The sequence below is a fragment of the Girardinichthys multiradiatus genome, chromosome 8, assembly GCF_021462225.1.
Source record: "Girardinichthys multiradiatus isolate DD_20200921_A chromosome 8, DD_fGirMul_XY1, whole genome shotgun sequence".
Taxonomy (NCBI): Eukaryota; Metazoa; Chordata; class Actinopteri; order Cyprinodontiformes; family Goodeidae; genus Girardinichthys; species Girardinichthys multiradiatus.
In genome coordinates, this window is record NC_061801.1 from 20,529,919 (window position 1) to 20,554,906 (window position 24,988).

Here is a 24,988-nt window from a genome sequence, read left to right on the forward strand (position 1 = left end):
CTTACATTACTAAGAACATGTTCCTGCATGCCGTTACATGATCTAGTGCAGAAATATCCAGTGCTAAGATTCCTTCTTTACCTAGAAATTAAACCAACAATTCTGCAAGTATAAGTCAGGTTATTCTCAACTTATAGAAAGTCTGTATGAATTTTATGTTGAATCAGTTGGCCTGCATTTAGTTGCTAAACATTATGACTTAGAGTTTAGTTCAATACACGTCTTTATATTATTCTTATTATTCAGTACTTTGCTCAATCTATGGAAAGGAGGAGTAGTTGATGTGTAATGGAGGATTAAAAGTGGCATCTGTCTGCTCTGCAAGAAATGCGTGTTACTAATGATGTCCCAACATGGCCTAAGTCATATAATAAGGAAATGCAAACTGTGTTATAACAACAGTGAAAAGATGGGATAAAAACAAGCTAACAACACCGGTTTATCTAGGTCTGTTAATTTATCAGACAGCTGTTCTCCCTTTCCAAAGACATGTATGACTCATTTAAATCTGTATTTATGACTTCTGCTTTCTGAAAAGTATTAAACTAACCAGTGATCCGTGGAGTAAATCACACCTCTGTCTATGAGCATATCAACAAATGGCATGTTCTCTGATCCAGTTCTTGTTTTAGTTTAGTAAAAAAAAACAAATAGTGTATATGATTTGGTGAATAATAAAGATAATGTTGTAATTCCTTCATCTCTGCATGGATTCAAACCTACAACCTCCTTCAAGGAACCTGCAGCACATTTATTCATTTTAGCTACAATGTCTGTTGCACTTTACTGTTGAACTGGATCAAAGTTGACAAAAATAAATTTGCGTATTATAGTCCTTACAATTAAAATCTGAATTTGCAAGTCATATCCCAGCAGAAACAGGAAATCGGTATCAACCAGTTAAGAAGGTCACAGGCAGAATTTGTGAGATTGATAATTCTTGAAATCCCTACACAATACCTTTTGACCCTATTTTGACATTAAGGTAATGAATGTCAGGTTAGATTGATGATTAAGTAACTTCATCATAACTATAGTCACGTTGTAATTTATGTAATGTAACTTACAGAATGGCTTACTGACTAATAAGAACACTTCATGAAAAACCAGCATTCATACAAGTTTTCTTCATCAGCTCCTTTATACTAAATACAACCACTGGTGATTTGTTGACACCCAATTCCTGATCTTTTTCCAAAGCTAACCAAGTGTGTTTGATGCTTAAGCACATTGTCCTACTTTGACATGACTAAATAAACATGAATGTATTGTTAAAATGTGTCTTTTATTCTATGTGTGTGCAATTTCATTTTTGTAACTTATAGAAGTCTGAGAAATGAAAATTAAAAGAATAATATCTACCCTGGACCTACGAACTTTATTTTCTAAAAAGATTAATCTGAATCTGACTTTATGATTGTATAACACATTGTTTATTGTCTGTGTATAAATATGAATTGTACCTGTATGTCTTGTAAATGACCTTAATATTAATTTATTTTTGTAATCCAGCACTTTATGAATTAAGAGTAATAAACAAAATAAATACAAGTAAAAATTAGAATCCCTTCCGTCAAACTTTGACCGCAAGGTTTTGACTGTGTCCACACTAGCCTAAATATTTTTGCAAAACAGAGATTTTCTGCTTGATTTGTGCAGTCCATCTACACGCACACAAAGCTTTTTGAAAACTCTGTTGTATATATGTGTGGACTGTATATTCAGAGATAATTTTAAAAAATGACTTAAAAGACCAATTTGTGCATGCCCACTAACCTTCTGCGCTAGAACGCAAAATAACTGTAAAACTATTTTTTTTATTTTATCCACATCTGTCCAGCTTTCTAACCCTGTTTCCATTAAACATCATATGTAAGCAGTTGAAGTTAATTACTGCAAGGAAAGAGTGAACATAAACTATGATTGTATTAAGAAAGCCTTTAGCCTAGCATTGCTTTACATACTTTTAGGACATTCAACTTTTAAAGTTTGATAGATTTTTTTTTTTTACATTATTGCCACCTGCAGGACCATAGATATCCAGAACATTGCGTAGAGGCTGATTTTCCTGCAAACACTGAAGAAAAATATATCTTTAAAAATATCTTTATGTGTTTCTTGGGCCATACATTAAAACAGAACTGTAAGAAACGTTCGTAAAACTAGCATCTTTATTAGAGATCCAATTTAAAACAACTCTCAAGCTTACTGGAAGTAATGCTGTGTCTACGTTTATAAATATTAGCTTTAGTATTGAGAGTAAGAAGGGTAGGGTGTGTAACAACTACTCACCTCAGATGTCTTTTTCCGCTGGCCCCCACAGGCATTCTGTCAAGCCGTTAGGACATGAAGAGCACATACAACACAGGTCATCTTCTGCTTTCCTCAGCTATTACCTTATGCACTGGCAGACTTTGTTTACTCGTAGGAGTCTTAAGTGAGGCTTGGAGTTTGTAGCAATTTAATTATGTATGGTACAAAGCAAATGAGCATGGAAAATTGAGGTGGGCTGCAAAACATAAAGGTCATGCCGAGTGCTCTATCCATACTGACTACTTTTGCAAAGGTCTGTGTTTGTGCATGATTCCATTTAGGTGTTTCTGAAATTGTGCACGTGTTTCTTCAGGTTTGTCAGCATTGTCTCCAGTATTAATGGTTTAACTTTCATATAAAGTCAGGAGAGTCTTCTCTAACATGCAAAGATCTGTAAAAAGTTATGAGCCCTTTTAAAAACACTGTCTTTATTTCAATAGAAAAAAAACATTTGGAGCCAGAATGTCCAAATATACAAATTGTAACTTTCATAGCTTTAAAAGCATTACATTACAAGATCAATAGAACAACTTGTCAATAAGACTATTTAGGCTAAATTAATTTTTAATGGACTGATACCACAAAAGCCATTAAATGAACCAAAACACTATTGACTATGAAGTATCATTAAGTAAAAAAATCTAATTTTCCATCCTGTTGGGGAATTCAATCTCATGACTATTTCAGCAACACGTCCTTGTCATACTTCTTAGTATTTTATAATTCACTGCCATGGCTACGTGCTTCTATTCATGCCGAAAATATTTGGAGCAATCACATGTGCATATGCTTCTTTTCCTTTTGGTTCTTTTCTTTTTTTAAATTCTTTTTCCACCCATGCACAAATGCATGGACATGCAAGACCACATGGCTAAACTTACACACCCACACAACACAGGCACGACATTCATGACATGTGATCTTCCTAGGAATTCTGCCAACAGCCAAACATGTCACTTAGCAGGAATCTCTTAGACAGTGAAAGAGAGAAAGAGGCTCACGCAAGCACACACACACCCATAAATTGTGCACTATTGCCAGTTTGTGGCTGCTCCTTGTAAAGTGTAACTGCAGTACATACACAAGGAACATGAGACTCATCTGCCAGTTATCTGCTATGGAGTGTGGTGTGGGGGCAGTTCGTTCTGAGAAAAAAAAAAAAGCGATAGAGAGAGGGAGAGCCACGTGATCTCTACGATCTAATGTGGAATTGTTCTAGGAACAAGCCATGTTTACTGTTCATTGTCTAAATTCTTGGAAGGCTTCCTGAAAAGCACGTAGAGAGCCCGAGCCAGCCAAATTGAGGATTCCTACAAGCTTATACTGATCCACTGTGCCTCACACTTTTCACCTAAGTTTTTAAGACGTTCTTACAATTTTCAGCAATAACATTGTTGCCCCTTTGTGCCCAGCAGGTGACAACAATATAGAAAAGTGTTTTACAAACTTGTATTTCTAGCTACAATATTCTCGCTCTGTATATGTGTTCTTCAAACCAACAGAAGAGTAAGGCAAAATAATATAAAAAGAAGAACTTCATGCAAACACAATGTTCCACCACAGCTGATAGTTGAAATGTCTCACTTTTCTTTGTTACATTAGATGATTTGTTACAAGTGTTTCTGTGAAAAATGCCACAACAGAGGCACATCAGAACATTTGCACGTTGGTGAACGAGAAGCAAAAATGCAAATCTGGGCTAAAAAAAAGGAAACAAGTTTTGTATATATTTTTATGAAGATTTTAACAGTTGAAACTTAAATCACAGCAGGTACTGGAGGAAATCAGAATTAAATAGTAGTCACTAAAAAGGCTTTTAAATTTAACTAAATCAAGAACACAATAGACATGCTGTGTCTTCTAATTAATTTGTGTTACATATGCTTTACATCAGTAATAAAACTATTAAAATTATCGGTAAGAATCTCTGCTTTGACCTGATAATGTCAGGAAAACAGCAGCACATAAACACCAGTAAGGACACAAGCAGCATCAATCATACATTACCATTAGCTAAGCTATTGTGTAATGTGTGTTAGAACGACGTAGGAGTAAAAGTAACATTGCGCTGGAATGTAAACAAAGTTAAACCCAACCTAACATGTGTCTGTAACTTAAATCTAATGTTCTCCAAGAATGTCAGTCCTTCAAAGAACCAACGGACAGATATCAATTATAGATTTTTCACCAAAGCAGTTTGAACTCCTAATCAAGTCTGGTGAAAGACCCAGTTCTGTACCTGTTCTATTAATGGACCAGATTGAGTTCCCACTGACAGAGCTAGCTTGGTGCCACATGGTAATATCAATAAAAACATTGCCAATACATGTTTTGATAATCATTCTGTATTCTTTCTAATGGATGACAGAATGAGGGGACGTCTTAACTACAAAGATTATATTTTTTATCTCAGTATCCTTGCAAGCAGGTGCATTGATATTGCCTGCATTGACTTATTGATGTTTTTACAAACCTGATCAGCAGATCTCTGATCGGCACCAGCAATGCTCCAAATGGAAGGTAAGCACAACGTTTAGAGGAGGATTGATTAACACTACATGCCGATAAAAGGCCGACAGTGTTTACGAACTGAGTTGAAAATGGTTTTTGTATGTTTAAAACAGTGGCTGTAATTGCAGCTTTATGCATAGTGGTGCCTACAATAAACTACGTGGCAGGAGATATCGAAATAAACAATGGGAAGAGAGGCAGCGAGGCTATTTCTGTGCTATTCTGACTTTTGTTAATGTTGCTCTGTGACTTTACTGTTTTTTTTTTTTACATTCAGCAGATCCGCAGTTTAAAAATGGCACTCACAACATTTTGATAGGTTGCTGGTCTCCTTGAGCTTGCCCTCAGGTTCTGACAAACATGTTTCTTATCTTATGGCCCATCTATCGTAGTACCAATTAGCAGCATCAGCTTATTGAGGATATAATGAGTTTATAATTGCAAGAGACAGTACTTGCAACACTGGAAACCGGTGGTGAACTAGCATCAATTTAGCACTGGAACTGGTTTGGTTTAAAAACACCCAATGGTCACAAGCAATAAATCTATCACCCAGTGATTAAAATCAGCTTTGACCTATGAAGTAGGTATTAAAACTGACAACTCAAAATTTTCCAGGACTGTAAACACAACAAGCAACATGTTCTTTGATGCTCTTTGTTTCACTCAAAGAAAACCATTAATTGATATTGACCAGTAAAAGCCTAATCAATGCATCTGTAACCAATCAAGGATCTCTGATGCAGGAACAAGGTGAGTCCATTCTGAAAACCTTTATATTACAAAGATAAAATCACAAGTACTTCTATATTTAAAAATAGTATTTAAAAAAAAACACCCTCTTCAAACATTTTCTTTTTTTGCCAAGACCTATCCAAGCAGTTATGGTTTTGACACCTAACCAGACTGTTTCATTGCCTCAAACCAAACTGTGCTACTGACATCTGATTAGGCAGCGATTTCCTTTACGTATAAGAGACAAAACAGCTTGTTACATTTTGTAAAAAAAAAAAAAAACAGAAACATATTAACGTAAAGATCTTCACGTTAGACACATTTGTGTACTATAAAATCTTTACTGTTTTAGCCATCTTTAAAAGGAAGCTGCATTAAAACATCTACACACGACTTTTACTTGAAAACACTCTTGGCCAAAGTGGTACAATAAAAACAAATTAAATAAACAATGCTAATCTTATGTGCATTTTGTGCAAATTCTTTTTACCTTTCATTTGGGTTAATATGTCATGTACATTGCTTTGACCTTGTACTGTATTAAATTTGCAGATTAAAATGATAAAAGAAACACAAGATGGTCAAAATTTAAAGGATTTGTTTCTGTAATTCGTCTCTTTACATAAACCTTTATATTGAAGTTCCCAAAACAGCTTAACTCTACTTGGTCCATTAATGTTGGTCTTTTTAGGAATTGTCTCCAGTTACACTGAGAAAAAGGATATGTCTTCACAGTCACTTTAAACTGTTTGAATGTTCTTTTCCACGAATGGCAACATGCCTGAACAAAACAGGCCAGGCAGGTTTTTATCCTTCAGGCATTTCCTCGAATCAGCCCGACAATACCTAAAAAGCGCACCACTATTGTTTGTGAATATGATGTATGACTGGGGCTCTGTATCGCAAGCCATCAGGAGTGAGTCATCACAGTCTAAAGGAAAATTTTTGGCATATAAACACACCTTTGCACAGGTTTACATGGGTAAACAGAGTTAGAAAAAAACGCACCAATTCTTAAATTTCATAAACAAAGATGCATTCACATGTACACACACACTTTTACACACACAATAAGGTCAACAGTCACAGCCAAGTAGGTTAAAGTCATTCTTCAGTGATTGTTGAAAATCCAGTAGAAAAGATATATAATGATTTGTTTTTCTTTGTTTTTGGTGGAGTTTATATCCTCGTCAAACCCCATTCAAAACAACAAAACTCTTTCTGAGCTCGGCCAATGAAAAGGCATCCATGTCCGTTTGTTTTCATGCTAAAAGTAGCTGTGCAAAAGGAAGTATTGGAAGCTTTCAAACAAGTCAATCTTGCCCCACCTTGTTAGTTGCATGGATACAATTTGTAGATTTTTACAATAGCACTCATGAAAAGACAAAATCCATGTAATGAAATAAAAATATATGTTTAAGCTAAGTCCAAACAGTGATCTATAAGAGTTGAAATTACAGGACTCATCACTTGCTTCAAGCCTTCAAACCTTCAACACCTTAAATGCTTTACCAACTCACATTTGAGACCTTTAAGCAGTTAATGTCAAAACATTTTCAGAATCATGAACCCACACATTAATACATTTATCAACAGAACCAAGTTTTGCGATGAATTAAACAAACAAGTAAGCGTATTATTTAGCAATATGCAAAGTCAGTCATCTCTATCATGAAAACAGTCTAATGGTTTATCTTGTCTAATTTCTATTTTTTCCACTGTTTCTTACATTTTATGCAGGTTTTATTGCTCCTAATGGCGTGAATCTATATTGGCATGCAATGTTACACCAAACTGTGCCTATGTGTTCTGTTTTTTTTAACATATTATTAACATTTTCTCTCATCAGAGTCCAAATATTCCTTTTATACCGGTTGTAGTTTTACCTGTTAATACCCTTTGAAAATGTAAAAAACTGTGTTTTTCTCAGCTCTTGACACCCCACCAGCTCGGGGCCCTCTCAGCTATACAGAATGCCGTATAGCTGAGAGGCTTATAGAACAAGGGGATCCTGGGACACACGTTAATGTAACCACTGACTCACTCAGATGCATACACAAAACCACAAACAGACATATACAGCTGTTGGGAGTGATCACAAACTCAATGGCTGCCACCCAATTCAACGTTAAGCGATGTTGGTGGGCGTCCGTCCACATTTTCCTCGTATGTTGTGATAAACTCAGAAGAGAAAACACAAAACTTTGCAGCACACACCCACATCTCCTTGAAATGATTTCCTGGTTTTTGAGCGTGGGTATGATAAAACCAGCTTGAAGGAAAAACAAATGTGTATTTGTCTTGCCTCATGGTAGGTAGGTTCACCTATACATATACTGTATATTGATTTAAAAGTATTCTTGCAAGTAAAGAAAAATGCTGCTATCCACTGTGGTCCTTCCACACTGCAGAAAAAATAACGACCAAGTTTTTTAACACATAACTGAAAGGGGCTTTGAAATTATCCCACTTTTGCCACCCCCTGTCGGGACCAGGATGCTACACAAAAAAAACCCAAAACTGAATAATATACAATTTCTCATGTCCATTATTAAATTACAAAGTTAAGATTTAAAAGATTAAGGCCCTCCCAATAAAGTCTTGATATACACATGATGCCACACTTTAGACAAGATTAATGACAACACGGTGATAGAGAGAAAGTGTGTGCTGAGGGAAGAACAATAACAGGAAATGAAGAAAAAGCGCCACAAACTACTTGCCGGCTAGCCACACATTGCACTTTTGTACACACAAGCGATGTGGGTGAGGCCTTAAATGTATGGCCTGATGTCTCTGACAAGGTTCAGGTCAGGTAAACAGCACCACAAATCAGATTTGCGTCTGAATAATTTATACTTAAAACCAACATTGCAGTTGTTTTAACTTTGCAATATAATCCTATTTAAGACTTATCTTTTCTTTCACAATGATGTAATAGTTTGTTTTGTTACAATGACAGCAGAAGAGATATATATATATATATATATATATATATAAAAACAAGCTTCAAATTTAATTGGATCAGTGGGCATAGTGAGAGGACATTTGAGAAAGCCCGCATACCTGCAATAGACTTACATGCAACCTTGCAAGTTATTGCACTACAATCCATGCATTCTGATGATTTATTAATTTATATATTTGTTTGTGGTCAAATCATGACGTAAGACCCATCGTAACATGCCAGATTCGTCTCTTGTACAGTTGGAACTAATGACAACACTGTTTCCTGTGGTTAAAGCGCTGTCCGACGTCAACGCCGGATTTTTTGTAGTTTGAATAAATTCTTCGACGGTGGCGCTTTACGCATTAACGCGGGGGAGGTGGGAAGGGCAGGAGGAGGGGGGTTGGTTTGACCCTCCAAGTAAAAGCTCCTATTACTTCTTATTAAAGTTGTAGAGTGTTAACTTTTAAGCGAGGCTGGGCTGCCTTCGCAAATGATTGTAATGTAATGTCAGGAGATTGTCGGGATATGCAGACGCCCGCAGTGTGGAGAGAGAAAAAGGTATAGAATCGAGGGAGTAACATGGCAAAACCTATGCGTCATACAAATCAGGCTCTGTATATCACGGCGAGAGAGAATGGGGAGATATATTTACCCGTTATGTCGCTATTCCATAGAATGAGGTAGTCAGCTGGCGCAGATGTGGCAGGCTGGATAACCTCTAAACTTTGCGGGATTTCCTTCTCTTCTTCTTTAAAAAAAAAATGAAGCAGGCCCCAGTTTCCCCCCTTGTTTCGTCCGCTGGTTTACTCTATCACTTTCAGTCCTGTCTCGGCCGCTCGTCCCCCATCTCGCTATCCCACTCTCTCTTTCTCTGCCCGCTCCTGTCCCTGTGCAGGAAGTAAAATGCGGCTCTCACATGAGCAGCGCACGGACCGAGAGGAGGCTGACATCACGCAGCAGTCCGTATAAAAATCAGCTTAAAAACAGTCATAGTCGGACCGTCACCTTACAGTAGGCGCGCTGTCCAACAGGGGTCTGCGCGGTAAATGAACTGTCATATCATGCGCCCTTTTCTTTATTTCACGAATACACGAACTCAGTGCACTCTGCGGGCTTAAAGGTGTACTCTTCCCTGCTGTATATTAGTTGAACAGCTCTAAAACACGTGTACGTTTGCATCCACTGTTTCGTGAGTCTTATTTGAACAGACAAGTGCTGTAAATAGGACGTTGGAGCTTGATGGGGATCCTTAATTACATTTACATGTGTGGGTATCTCACGTGTCGCTGTATGAAGACAGCCCTGGATACATGATGCGCATGTGTGTTGTTCTCCTAAATTACAGGCGCCAACTGCTGGCGGAGTGACCTCAAGTCAACTTTCCTTTAAATCTATCTATCTATCTATCTATCTATCTATCTATCTATCTATCTATCTATCTATCTATCTATCTATCTATCTATCTATCTATCTATCTATCTATCTATCTATCTATCTATCTATCTATCTATCTATCTATCTATCTATCTATCTATCTATCTATCTATCCATCCATCCATCCATCCATCCATCCATCCATCCATCCATCCATCCATCCATCCATCCATCCATCCATCCATCCATCCATCCATCCATCCATCCATCCATCCATCTATCCATCTATCTATCTATCTATGGGGGAGTGGTGGCCTAGTGGAGGTTTGCGTTCCAGACGGGACACAAGGGGCCAGGTTCATATCCCACAGATTGCCACTCTGGCTCCCTGAGCAAAACCCTTAGCCCCAGAATGATCCCTGGGCACTGCACAATGGCAGCCCACTGCTCCCTACAAGGGATGGTTTAAATGCAGAGGACAAATTTCATTGTAATGTACATGTGCAATGACCAATAAAGATGATTATATCTATCAATCTGTCTGTCTGTCAGAGACAAGGACACTGCATGAGTTACATTTTCTATTTTAGGATCTGAAAAGATGAAGAATCTGAGTTTAGAGCTGTTTTTGGGCCACTGTTGAGGAATTTAGTACCTGAAAACTGTATTTCAGTACGGCAGATTGGTAGAGTTTGTATGTATATATATATATATATATATATATATATATATATATATATATATATATATATATATACATAGAGGCATAAAGATGCACTCAAGACAAACAGCCATGAATGCACACCCTCACACCTAAGGGTAACCAATTTACCTTACAGCTGTTTTTGGACTGCTCTTAAATTGGTGAACGCCATACATCTGTTCCTTATTTAAAATGAAAAACTTAAGCATAGTCAAAATATTATCTATAGAGGTGGATTTTTTAACTGTAATGGAAATATTCCTGAATATTTGTAAAATCTATTATTTTTCCTATTATTATTGACTGAGTTTAAATAATGTACATGCATATAGGGTTCTCAAACTTCTCATAACCAGTAGCTCTCCAAGTAATGCCATAATCATGGTATTTTAAAATTGCAGTGCAACAAAACTTTTGCAATGAGGAAAAATAGTTTCTTATTCTTGTCTGTTAGCACTAAATGTTTGGTAGAGATTAGAATGCAATGGTTTTGAACGTTTATTACCAAGAAAATCCCAGTGTACCATGCACAGCAGTCATGACTCTCTTTCTGTCTTACAACACCTAAAGAGAAATGTAATACAATTTAAATTATTTACTTTTTTACACCTTTTGTTGTTAGCAGATGTCACTGCTGTGCAGGAAGAGCTTTGCACCTGTTTCTGGATCTAGATAATATGCTTCAGTTTCTCCAAGGGTTTTCAAAGTTATTTCCCCCCACAGTTTTCTTTCAGTGCAGCCTTATCTCACAGTTTAGATTATAAAAGTGAACTGGCTCGATATTTAACTTGTAAATAATCTCAGAGTCAGATAAAGAACTCTACAATGTCATGTTTCTGTTTTCTAAGAAAACTGAAAAATATCAGAAAAATGTTTGAAACAAAACCTGTTTTGCCATGAAAATAATAATGGCCACTAGAGTACTTCTAATTCTGGAAAACAAATAATTTAAATAGTAACTGTAAGGGTGAATAGGTGTATAAAGTGTATTTAGTAATGGCACCTTTGCCTACCATTATTCATCTAGACTATAATAAGTTTGAGCAAAGATGACAACCCTTGCTATTAGTTTGGTTTTATTTTATTCGAGCTGATACTTTGGCAAGGGCTTCCCAGGTCAGTGACCCAGAGTCCAGAGGTTCTGTGGGCCCCAGAATAGTTTTTTAAAATTTAAATAAATGAAAGATGAACCATCATAATATTTTCAATAATTTCCCAAAGAAATGCCAGTTCATGTCTTTTTTGGGAGGGGTTGGTCAATGGGGTAATGTTATCATGTCGCCACCTGAAACTTGACGCTTGCCCCTGAGCACATCAGACATAATAACAGATGCGGCCTTTTTTGTGTATTTCGCTGACTATGCTTCACGTTGACAGGAATCATTGATTTATATGGATGAAAACATTTCTAAAAATGACGCCTGGTTTACAAGGAAGTTTTTAAGTAGTCAAATAAGATTGTTTTGAAAAACCCTATTTTCATGCAGACAAGGCCTAAAAACCTTGAGGTCAATTAGTTCACAACTATCAATGTATTGTAATTTTCTTGTGTAAAAGGAAGTATTTTGAAGAGGGCCACATAACTCTCTAACCCGTAGCCCCACATCCTTCTAATTTGGGCCCTATGTATCAGAAATATGTTGACTGAATATTTTCTTGTAAAAATATATGGCAGTAGAATAACACTGCTAGCTTCTATTAGTGCCATTATTGATGTGAGGTTATGCATAGCTTTTTTTACACTGATAACAGTATTATTAACTTTTTTGATCCTGTGGGGTTTTCAGCTAACTTATATTTGTAAAAACTGTACCAGAATTCTGATGAAATATGTGGTAAACAGGGTGAGAAGGTCATGATTTTAAGAGAAACAAATGCAGATGTTGATCAATAAAATCTGGGAAGTCATTCAGACTAAGTAAAAAAAGTCCAATTTTAAAACAAAAAAAGAAGAACTGAAAAGGGTCAATGACTTGTCAAAATTACTTAAAAGCACGCACTGGTGTTACAAGACAATCCAACTTCTTTGTAGTGTAAGCAGGCTGTTAGATTGGCCCAGACTAAGAATATGAAGCATATGAAGTGTTCATCCTGTGCACAAAAGCTTATTGTTGCCCGATTATCCATTTACAGCACGAGGCCAAATGGGTCTCAAACATGTCTCAGTCAGCCCACCAGCTAGTGTCAAAAGTTCAAATCTAAAACTGGCATTTCAACTATTTCCAGCCTATTTTTGCTTGATTTAATTAGGAAACTAAAACCAAAATCTATATTAAATAAAATGTTAAAGTCATTATAATTAAAAACTAAAATGCATATTTCAATTCAGCCAGCAGCCCCCAAAGGTTCCTGTTAGCTTTCTTCATGCCAAGTGTATATGAGGCTATATAAGGCTGTTGGAAGCCAGCCATGTTCATTGTTATGCTTGGCAGAAACAGAGGGGTCCAGTTGTGGTTGGTGTTTGTGTGCCAAAGGAAGCTAAACAGAGAAGTCTGTCAGAGCGACTCTGAGACCATGTGAAGAGCGACTGACGGAGCACTTGACCCAGAGGCGTTCTCAAGCTGAACTGTCACACATTCTTATGACAGCTCGAGGCATGATATCATGGGTGCAGGACTGTATGGTAAACACATTCTCTTGGCTATGCATTTTAAATTACAAACAGTTTAATACACTGAGTATTGGTTAAATAACTTTTAAAACAAACTTCAAAATCCTTTTACTTTTGTTATTTAGCCAAAACTAGCACAAAATCACACATCAGTATTCCTTATTCATTTCCATAACTGAACATATAACTGCATGTTTACTTAATTTGTAAAAAGAAAAAGTATATTTACAAGATAATGTTTGCACATGGCCTAATATCACCAATCCTATCTGTGGGATGCTTTTAGAGCAAACCTCAGGTTATGATGAAACAAAAAACAAACTTGCATCATTCAGTCGTACGTCAGGATTTCATGCCACTGTGACATTCACATTTTCCATTACAGTAAGTAACAGATTTATAAAACAAACATCTATTATGTGGAAATAATTTACAAATGACCTACAAGATACTGGTCCGTTTTCAATATGTTTGAGTGTATTGTTTTTCAGAATTGGTTGTATATGGTTTCAAGGAAATGTAAACAAGGACCTTTATGTCATAAACAATAACCGAATGTCTGTTTACAGAATCTATGCTGAAGTAGTTAGGAGTAGTCAGTATTGTACTGGCACCAGTCAGAGTAATTTCAGCTTGGGGGAATAAAAAAACAAAAACAATATGAAAGTTTTTTTAACAGCTACTCAGAACAGGCCCTTTTTAAGGTGGAGTTTCAGCCAACTAAACCAGCAGTTTTGGTCTAAACCCCTTTAATAAAGCACTCATTCATTTAAAGAGATTAAAAAAGCTGCACTTACAAATGAATAAAAGTAATTTATTGGCTAATATATAAGCTGTTGATCAAGTTTGTGGTGTCATTGTACCTGTTTAATTGACTTAGAGATGTATGTAAACTCAACATAAATCAAAGACTTATGACCATAGGTCATAAGTTGCCTGCACTGTTATTTTGTGGGTCAGAAGCTGAAAAGTTTGGGAACCACTGCTGGAAATTTGGGCGGTGGTCAAAGCACCCCTTTCCCATTTCGCACTTTGATACTCAACTTTTTCAGCTGTATACCAAAAGATGTTTCGTAACAACTACGTGTCAGTTCTTAATTGCTTTGACAACTAATCACAAGCAATTTTCAATGAAGAAATTAGGTTTCTTGACACTTACAAATATTATCTTCCAGTAAGTCAGGTTGGTTTGATCAGATTTCACAATTCTTTATCCTCCATATGAGTCAATCACAATCAGATAAATCTGAAACTAATATACAGTTAATTAAAGGATACACACATATATATATAATTTTTCAACATTTAACAAGCAAGGGAAATAAACTGACAGGTAATGGTGAACAGAAAGCAGGGCAACAGTTCAATCTTGCAGAATATTAATAATCCAGCACCACATAATGCTTAAGTTGCAGTCTGATGCCTCCTCATCATGGCCTTCAGTCACATGTCCACAAACACCATAAAGCACCAGCCAAGTCCCCCCACCAGAAACATGGTGATGTGCATGCTGTAGATAATCAGATCATTGAGCACGCCGAAGTCCAGGCGCCTGTGTCCTAGCAGAAGCAGGATAACGGAGAGCTTGTACTGCAGCCGAAGTAGGACGCGCACACCGACGTACTGCAGGAAGAAGAGGGCAGACAGCAGCACCCAAAGCAGGGAGGTCAGCAGACTGCAGCCAAAGTAAAGGAGGAAGCGCAGGAAACTGTACATGCAGCGGGAGCGCAGGTAAAGGTCAAAGTTGTTGTACTTGGTGCGCACGAGCGTGGAGGTGTGCGCCGAGCCGCAGGCAGAGTGCATGCAGGTGGTATGGGGGCCATGGAAGCTGCGCACCCGCCGTGGGATGGGGATCACAGGCATTGAGGGGCTACTGGAGCCCAGGGCGGTGCACAAGAGTGACAGGTAGGATACAGGGTGGAAACTGCTTCCAGTAAGCAGACTGGCTTTAGTGAAGGAGCTCAGGAATGCCAATAAGATTTTTAGATTTCCTTCTTAATATGCAACAATATTCTGCAAAAAGCACAAATAATCACACATTCTATTATTAGTGAAGGCTCTAAATGGTTTTGTAAATGCAAAACGTTAGAAACTTTACACAAAATGCAGACTTTTGCAAACAATGTATACTCAGGTGTGAAAAAAAGCTACAAATGACTGACATCGATTCAAATAAGTTACAGCTACAATACAGAGCATCAAGTGCAAAAGATGCAATAATGCATGCAGGATCATACATGAAACACGTCTTCATCCACAGCAGGAATGTTGTTTTTCTGATCTTCTGGAAGACCAAATCACATCCCAAAGAGTTGAGCGGCACACTTGCCAAAAAAACATAATTTCCGCTATTTATAAAACTGTTTTATATTTTTCTATGAATGGATGTTGCTTTAGCAACCGAAAATTTGAGCCGGTGCGGTCGCAAAATAAACGAGTCATCGTGCTATGACGTCATCGCGAGAGTTAAAGGGACAGTGCCTATCGTGAATGTGGTATTATTACAGTATTATGCAGTCAAATGAACAAATAACTCAGTCAACGGCATGACCGAATAAATAAATGAATACAGCTCATGGCAGGTTTAAGCTATAGAGGTTTCTGGACCACACCTGATCATTCTTACTGATTATCTTATATCTGAAAACTTGGATGGGGCTCATGCAGGAGAAGGATAAACATATTCAAAGTGTGCATCCAATTGTTGTTTTTGAAATATATAAGTTGTTTGTTGTGTTCAAATAAATCAGTACATACCCATAATGGATATGACATTTGTAGCCATGATTAGTGTAACGTGGATTAGTGTAAACGTCTGACTACATGCACATACTTCATGAGGTGTGAGATAAGCAAACACTAGTTCCTTGACATGATTTAGATGTTAACACGTTGTAAAAATTATATTACTTCACTTATGTACATCCTTAGATATCACGTGCGGTAAAGAATATTAATTGAAGTGGTATGTATACAGATGGGTGGTCATTTTGTATATAGTCCAAGTAGTATTGTTTAACTACGTGACATTAAGTATGGTTTACTTCTTTTTAAACCTGTTTCAACTGAAATAAAAAGGGGTGACCAAATAAAACACACTTTAACACAATAAAAAGATCCATTGCAGCACTGCATTGATTTAAGTGAGTCAGTAAAGTGGAGTCCTGTGTGACCATGTTTGCAGCCATTTTCAAGGAAAAGACATTGCAAAGGGCATGTATGAATCAGTATTCATGCACCTGTAAACCCAACACAAGGTTGCACAATGTGTGGACTTGTGCACGTCCTCATACTGTGAGTGTGCTTCACTCTGTATATCATGTAGCCTCCACTGGACCGATTTATGAGCTAGAAGAAGGATTACATCTCTGCTGGCTGTCAGAAAGCCAGATGGCAGCAGGTGACTATAAGTCAAAGTAAATGCACACACTAAAAAAAAGTTTATTACGGTTGTTAATAGTGTCCTGGGTCACATTGGTGAAAATTTAAAGGTGTATTATGCAAAATTAGAAAAACAAACCTCAGAACGTTTAATCAGATACACTTAAAGGTGTCACTGAGGTTGGATCCATTGATCCATGTTTGCTTCATTAATATAATTTGCCCCATGATAATTTGAGTCACCTCAGCTCAGATCATTAAGATCTAAATGGCTGTATTTATTAAAATGATGTCTTTTATAATGTGTTTTTTTTATTTCATTTTTATTTTTTTACAAAACTTAGGTCCAAGTGTTCTAGTCGCCCCTGACATTTCTTGCAATAGACACATAAACAAACAGACTCAGATTTTCTTAAATTGACCAGGATTATTTAAGAAAGAGACTATATAGTCACAGTTGTCTGGGATGAAGTGTAGACAAAGATACAGTGTTCACAGTTTTATAAGGATAAAATTTAGAAACGTGTTCATACATCAGTCAATCTTGCAATGAAACATGAAACAACCACCATGGAATTTAATTTCATCTGCTTATCTTACACGTTGTACTTCTGATTCTGTTTATTTATGTGTATATACACTCACTGGCCACTTTATTAGGTAAACCTGTCCAACTGCTCGTTAACGCAAATTTCTAATCAGCTAATCACATGGCAGCAACTCAATGCATTTAGGCATGTAGACATGGTCAAGACTATCTGCTGCAGTTCAAACTGAGCATCAGAACGGGAAAGAAAAGTGATTTAATTGACTATGAACGTGGCATGGTTGTTGGTGCCAGACGGCCTGGTCTGAGTATTTCAGAAACTGCTGATCTACTGGGATTTTCACGCACTACCATCTCTGGGGGTTACAGAGAATGGTCCGAAAAAGAGAAAATATCCAGTGAGCGGCAGTTCTGTGGGCGCAAGTGTCTTGTTGATGCCAGAGATCAGAGGAGAATGACCAGACTGGTTTGAGCTGATAGAAAGGCAACAGTAACTGAAATAAACACTCGTTACAACCAAGGCATGCAGAAGAGCATCTCTGAACGCACAACACGTCGAACCTTGAGGCGGATGAGCTACAGCAGCAGAAGACCACACCAGGTGCCACTCCTGTCAGCTAAGAACAGGAAACTGAGGGTGCAATTCGCACAGGCTCACCAAAATTGGACAATAGAAGGTTGAAAAAACTTTGCCTGGTCTGATGAGTCTCGATTTCTGCTGCGACATTCGGATGGTAGGGTCAGAATTTGGCATGAAAACATGGATCCATCCTGCCTAGTATCAACGGTTCAGGCTGGTGGTGGTGTGATGGTGTGGGGGATATTTTCTTGGCACACTTTGGGCCCCTTAATACCAACTTAGCATCGTGTCAACGCCACAGCCCACCTGAGTAATGTTGCTGACCATGTCCATCCCTTCATGACCACAGTGTACCCATCTTCTGATGGTTACTTCCAGCAGGATAACGCGCCATGTTATAAAGCCTGAATCATCACAGACTGGTTTCTTGAACATGACAATGAGTTCACTGTACTCAAATGGCCTCCACAGTCACCAGATCTCAATCCAATAGAGCACCTTTGGGATGTAGTGGAACGGAAGATTAACATCATGGATGTGCAGCCGACAAATCTGCAGCATCTGTGTGATGCTATCATGTCAATATGCACCAAATTCTCTGAGGAATGTTGAATCTATGCCACAAAGGATTAAGGCAGTTCTGAAGGCAAAAGGGGGTCCAACCCGGTACTAGTAAGGTGTACCTCACAAAGAGGCTGGTGACTGTATGTTTGCAAACAAAAATGCTGTGATGCAAGATACATTTTAGACATGTCGACAATAAGGTAGCACGGTATCGTATCTCCTGCCATATCTTGTGGTACATTTCTTAATAGGGCCTTTACACTGCACTAACACCTTCAATCATCTAGACCCAGCATGTTGTACTGCATATAAAGGGTTGGGCATAGTCAATAGCAATACACAGGTAGGCTGTAGTGTTGAAGTGATGCACAGCTAGTGTGCAAAATGTTCCCCTAAAACATCTCCCAACAACAGCCTAAACCTAAAAGGCAGGATGGAACTATGCTTTTTTGTTGTTTACACTGAATTCTGACCCTACCATCTGAACTCTGCAGAAGATCAAACAACATTTCCCCAATCTTAAATCGTCCAATTTTGGTATGCCTTAGTGAATTTTTACCTCAGTTTCTTTTTCTTGGCTGACAGGAATGGCACCCGGGTTGGTCATCTGCAGCTCTAGCTTTAAGGTCTGATGAGTGTTCGAAGCTTCAAGATCTGTTGTGTGTTCATAGATGGTTCTGCATACCTTGATTGCAATGAAGAGTTATTAGCTCTACTCTTTCCTTTCCATCTTCTCAAAAACGTTGCCCATTTCTCCACTGATCTCTGACATCAAAAAATGATTTATATCCACACAAATACTCCTTAGTGGCTAGTTTCTCTTTTGGGACTACTGCCTGTAAATCCAAGAGATGGTTGTATGTGAATATCTCAGTAGATCAGCAGTTCTTGAAATACTCAAACTAGCCTGTTCGACACCAATAGCCAGTCAGTCATCTTCACCACGTTTAAATGTCTAAATGCTTTGAGTTACTGCTATATCATTAACTGATTTGCTATTTGAGTTAAAAGGCAATTGAACAGGTGTACCAAATAAGCTGGGCAGTGAGTGCATAACAGATAGCTTAAGGTATCTGAATAAAAAGCGCATAGGCAAAGGCATAGGAATAAAGCAAATAGGGTTATAAGAAGCTTGATTAACCTGTGGTAGTTTTGAAATAAAGCATCTTTAAAAACAGTTTGAGGATGGGGTAAAATTCTACGTTGTTGAACTTGATTATGAATGCATACAGCGCTACATTTTCTAAAACAGAATATTTAAAATGCTTTTTTAAAACTTTTTTAAAGTGCATCTGTGCTTTACAAAAATAAGTTACCTATTGCAGGACAAGGTCACATTAAATCTTTTATAATGATTTCTATAAATATTTGTTAAAGAATATTTATTTAACCTTTTACAGTGGCTATTTTTGAAATAACATTTCCCCAATGTGTTTTTTTATTATGATGAAGGTTGTCTTTGTCCTTAGAAATGAGCAGGAGTGAAAAGGGTATTTTCCACCACTAGAGGAAGCTGTTTGTTCAGGTTTAAATGCATTTAGCAGCACTTTTTAATCCAGTGAAGAGCCGCTCACCCAAGGGCATGCAACCAAGCCTTATATATAGGCACCTTTGAACAAACTCTAGCTTCTATATTATTGCTCACTTTACTGCTGCAAATGGCCCAAAATGGTGCCAAAATCTGAACGCAGCATCCCTACCCTGCATCTGGTTAATAACTGCTTCCAAGCTGAGGAAGCTCCTCTTGTCTGCTGCCATTACTGAGAAAAACTATGTCAATAAAGCAGGCGCTGATGATTTAGACCTTATAAAAGCCTGTTTACAGGTTGTAATCATGCATCATGGCTGCAGAATTGCATCATATTTTTCTTTTGCATGACAAAACATTAAAACACTGTTCTAAGTTCTTGAAAATAGATTATATTCTTCCTCGTCAAGTTTTATTTTTTTTCTGCCAGCATGGCTCAATGAGTTTTTAAGGGTGAGCAAGATTAAACAAGGCAAGTCAAAATCCTCTTTCACTCCTTCAGATGCACTTGGGCTAAATCAATTAATTAATTAAGTAAGTAGAGGTCACAGCCAATAGTTGAGCTAAAACAAATTAAATCAATTTGTCGGGCTAATAAGATGAGGAAGGCTTTAATAAGTGAAAGTTTAATCAAAGCTGTGTGTTAAGAAGTGGAGCTTCAACACAAAGTTCCTTTGGGATTGCCAGACTAAACCTAGGGCACAAATGTACTTTGTAAATGTATGTGTGAAAATAGTTTGATGTGCTAATGATGTTACATTTATTTTTGCAAAGGAATATTTGTTTCTGGGAAATACAGCATGTGGTGACAGTCTTGTTGGAGTGTGTTTTTTTTCAGTTTAATCAAATGTAATCAAAAAAGTTTGATTACCGGTACATTTTGGAAATTATAAAATACTTAAAAATAGATTTCTAATAAGCTAACTGTATTTAACTTCCAAGTTCTTTTTGCTCTCACTTTGTATGTTGACCTATTTGGGAAACAGCCACAGACCTGTTCACTGTCACCCTTCTGCAGTGCTTTTCTCGTCTTGCTTTCATCATCTCTTGGGCTTATGCGTCTCTTGAGTGCACACATCTGTGTGTGCTTTTCATAATCCCGTCAGCCATCTGCTGTCATTAAAAACTAGCTCCTGTTTCACAGAAGATTTATCTGTTCAGATGTTGCTTTGAACTATTGTATTCCAAAATTTGGTTGGATGTTTTGTGAGGCTGCTACAATATGGCAAATATGTTAAACTTGAGCTGAGAAAACAGATGGGGTGTATGAAATTGTGAAAAAAAATGCTTCATTTAGGAAATTTGATAACATTTTAGCATAATGCAAGATAATTTTAAAGTTCAAATCAATGAATGAAAAAGAGTTTTGATCCCATAAAGCTTTCCTTTTGGCTTGTCTATCTGTCATGTTCTCCTCTCTACCCAATTGGGGATGCCTAGTGTTAATTCCTGGCATAAGGAACCAAGGCTGGATTATGGACTCATAGGGAAACATCTGTATAGGAAAGTGAGAGTTTTGAAGCCCAAACCTAGGAATAGACGGCTTATCGAGGACAAGCAGCAAAGGTGATGTTGGTGGAAAACAGGTGGGGATTTCCTTATTTCTTTTTATTAAATAACAGGATCGTCAGAAACAAAGTATAACGGAATTTATGACAGCATCTGCACAGTTACAAATGTTAATTTCCAAAATGGTGTAATTTCATTAAGGTTGACACAATTGTTTTTTATTATTGGTCTCTCTTAACTTTTAATCTAAGCAACACAACATACAAACAGTTTATTATTTGTAAAAGTAGTTGTTTACTCAATTATACTGGCATTTTTCTGCATAAACGTATCTATGAAACAACTAAGGCCTAAGTTTTATATTATGCATGTTTTGCATATTGATTTTTTTCTGGCTGGTAGTGATGCATCGGACATTAATATGCACAGATGATTTAGAGGGCAGGGGTGTGTGTGTTTGGGGGGGGGGGGGATTAGGTTGCTCCAGGAAGGAGGAGGTTTACATTAACAATCCCTGATTTACGTTGGTGAACAGATGGCAGGGAAATTGCTCTGTTTGAAAAAGATGCACAGTTTATTTCAGTTGATTTTTTTTTTTTTTCATGAAAATGACAGAAAGAAACAATAAATGACGGGTTATTGATCAATTGCTAGCATGATGTTACCATGGATTAAAGGTAGCGTGGATAACAATGTTGTATGTTGTGAAAACAGAAATGGGTGGGAGCTTTATTTTGCAATATTACAAGAGAATTGCAGCACATAGTTGACAGATGGTCCAATAATACAGTAGCAAATATTTGTGATCTTTAAGCCCTTTGGACAAGACTGCAAAAAAAAAAAAAATAATAATACTAATGATTGTGTGTTAAAAATCCCTTTATTAGCTCAGAAGCCTTTCTGAAAACCATTATTACATTATGTACAAGGATGCTGCATCCTTAAATAAGAGTGAAAAAATTCTTTAATATACAGAAGCCATAAACAGCAAAAAGTGTTGCCACCTTTTAGTGACACTAAAGCAATTAGACTTCTCAGTTGCAAAGATCTTATTAAGGCTGGATCCTTTTTCATCCCTTGACCCTCTAAACTATATACTGTTCACATACTGTAGTACATTCACAAATGTAAAAAGGTAATTGTATTTTTAATGACACAATTACCAGTGTAATGTCTTGTTCTAGGTGTTATATTATATTGCTCTTGGTATAAATATAAATTATTATTAATTACCCATAAAATACCAACTCAATATAAAATTTCTTGATTAAAATGTGTCACGATGTGGTTTTGGATCGGACCAAAGTGCAGACAAGAGCTCGGCAGAATCATCTTTGTAATCCAAATATTTATTTACCAGGTCAAAAACGTGGCAAAATCACTACAGGTTTCCCAAGGCAAGACGTGGCAAAAAACAAAGCATAATCATGGATGAAAACAAGGTGTGACGAACACAAGGAACCAGCAACGAACAAAGACACCAAACCAACTTATATACTGTGAGATAACAAAGGCAGATAATCAACAGAACAGGGAACAGGTGTGACAAGGAGGCAGGGAAGCAGAAGGAACAGGTGAAACAAATACAAAGGCTGAGGATGGGCAAAGTAACTAATGAGCAATAAACAGAAACACAGACCAAGCAAACCTATAGACAAAGATAAATAATCAAATGGGGAATAAGAAAACTAGAATAATCATGACTAAAGTAAACAGAGAAACTAGAGGGAACATAGGAACAACAATAACAACCTGAGAACAAACAAAGAACACATAAAGAAAACCTGAATACAAAAGTAAACAAACTTAACAATAATGACTGAATTAACTGGAAAGGAAAAAGAAAATAAACTAGTAAACAATAAGAGTGCAAAGGAACAAATAATAACAATTAAACACAAAGATACTAAAGAGAAATAAAACTAGAGAATCCAGGGAAGACCAAGAACTATAATAATTACAATAATAATAATAATAAACCATACAAAGTAATAAGAAAACAACCATAAAAGAACTTGAGAAGAAAACACTAGGAGGCGGAAGAGAGAGAAAAGAAAACATGATACAAAAACCAAAATAGAAAAATCTAAGCAAAAGGTAAACAAACACAAAGCTACAGAGTCCAAAAATGTCACTCCGTGACAAAATGTTTATAATCACCATTAGAACAGACAGAAGAAAGAAAGAATTAGAACATGCCTTGTATTTATAAAACATGTTCTAAATGTTTTATTGCATTAGAAAAAAACAAAAAACACTTTAATGTTAAGTTTAATTTGTTACATTTCTTAGCAAGCATAGAAATTTTAAAAATAACACATAGTAGGGAAGTATAAAAAAATAATGTATACTCATGTCTGCTGGAGGATTGATAGTTGTTTATGTGACACATATGGACTTATTGTCACAATCCATGGGCCTTTGTCACTTTGGTTTTGTATTTGGATCATTTGTTGCTATGTTTTTGGTTTCTGTCACTCCCAGTTTTCCATACTCAGTCCTTTGCATTGAGATTCTTAGTTCATTTTTGTCTTTGGCTTTTTTGTACTTGTGTAGATTCTTATTTTAGGGTTAGCTTTTGCGACAGTTAGATCCTATTCCAGTGTCTTCTAGATGCCTCCTCTGTTCAGGCTCTCACTCAGCTGCTCTGCATTGTGCTAAATAGTCTCACCTAATTCTCATGTCACTGATCACTTCCCTAGCAGTTAAAAGCCAGACAGTTTCCTGATGTCCTTGTCAGTTTCTTCTGTTTGCTGTCAGCCATGGTGTGTTGCTTGTCTTCCTGGTGCATTGCTTTTGATTTATTTCCTATCAGATGTTCTCCAGTTCCTCTTGTGCTTTTTCCTAATTTTTAAATAAATAATTTGATGCCATTGTGAGAATGCCTTTCTTCTGTCTGCTCTTGGGACTTGTTCAACCACATTTAATAAAACATATTATGTCATGTGTTTATGTAAAAAAAAAAATCAGTGAAAACTAAGAATGTATCTTCCCAATTATCATTGAAAAATTAAAAATGTTTTACTGCCTGAATTAAGTGCCAAAGGATAGGGGCTTATTGGTATGGGTAACCCTAGGAAATCAGATGAAATCAAAGTCTTCTTAAAAATAATCTATGTTCCCATTATGGTCCCTTTTTAAGGACATGCATGGTCAGTCAGTCAATCATTTTCTACCGCTTATTCCATAGTGGGTCGCGGGGAAGCAGGTGCCTATATCCAGCAGTCTACGGGCGAGAGGCGGGGTACACCCTGGACAGGACATGCATGGTATTCAATGTAATTATTTTTTTCTTCTTTATAAAAATTGATCATAGTTGCATTTTAGTACATCATTTTTGGATTTATGCAATTCATCATCTCTACTTCTGACCCAGCCTCTTTTTTATAATGTAATGTAATTTATGATGATGTAATGTAACTCCATGTAATTGATCAGTCAAATTGCATATTGGTTCTCAGCAGTTCTAGCACATCTTTTGAAGCTCTTCTGGCCTGACTGTAAATTCATCTTTTTTTTGCAGATATATGATGCCGTTCAAGCATAAATCCCTGCAGACTCCGGTTATAGTAAGCAATAAGAATTAGTTTAGTGCAAGCTTTAAGGATGACATTTTCATGGAAACTATTTTCAAGTACAACAGAGAAAAGTAGCCAGCTGATTAAAGACCTAAAAAAAACAA

General features: G+C 36.9%; 2 protein-coding genes across 2 annotated transcripts in view; both read right to left on the bottom strand.

Annotated features, from left to right (window-relative positions):
• Positions 1-9,705, bottom strand: part of LOC124872537 (nucleus accumbens-associated protein 2) — a 45,655-nt gene extending 35,950 nt beyond the window's left edge. The window contains exon 1 of the mRNA XM_047372659.1: positions 9,162-9,705. The gene's annotated coding sequence lies outside the window, so the exon portion shown is untranslated. The remainder of the gene's footprint in view (positions 1-9,161) is intronic.
• A 3,571-nt stretch (positions 9,706-13,276) lies between these two features.
• On the bottom strand, positions 13,277-15,634 carry LOC124872754 (transmembrane protein 250). Its single transcript, XM_047373069.1, has 2 exons — positions 15,435-15,634; positions 13,277-15,210 (listed from the first exon to the last, which is right to left on the bottom strand). The coding sequence occupies exon 2, from the start codon at positions 15,058-15,060 to the stop codon at positions 14,641-14,643; it is 420 nt and encodes a 139-aa protein (XP_047229025.1). The 5' UTR covers positions 15,061-15,210; positions 15,435-15,634; the 3' UTR covers positions 13,277-14,640.
• Positions 15,635-24,988: the final 9,354 nt, after the last annotated feature.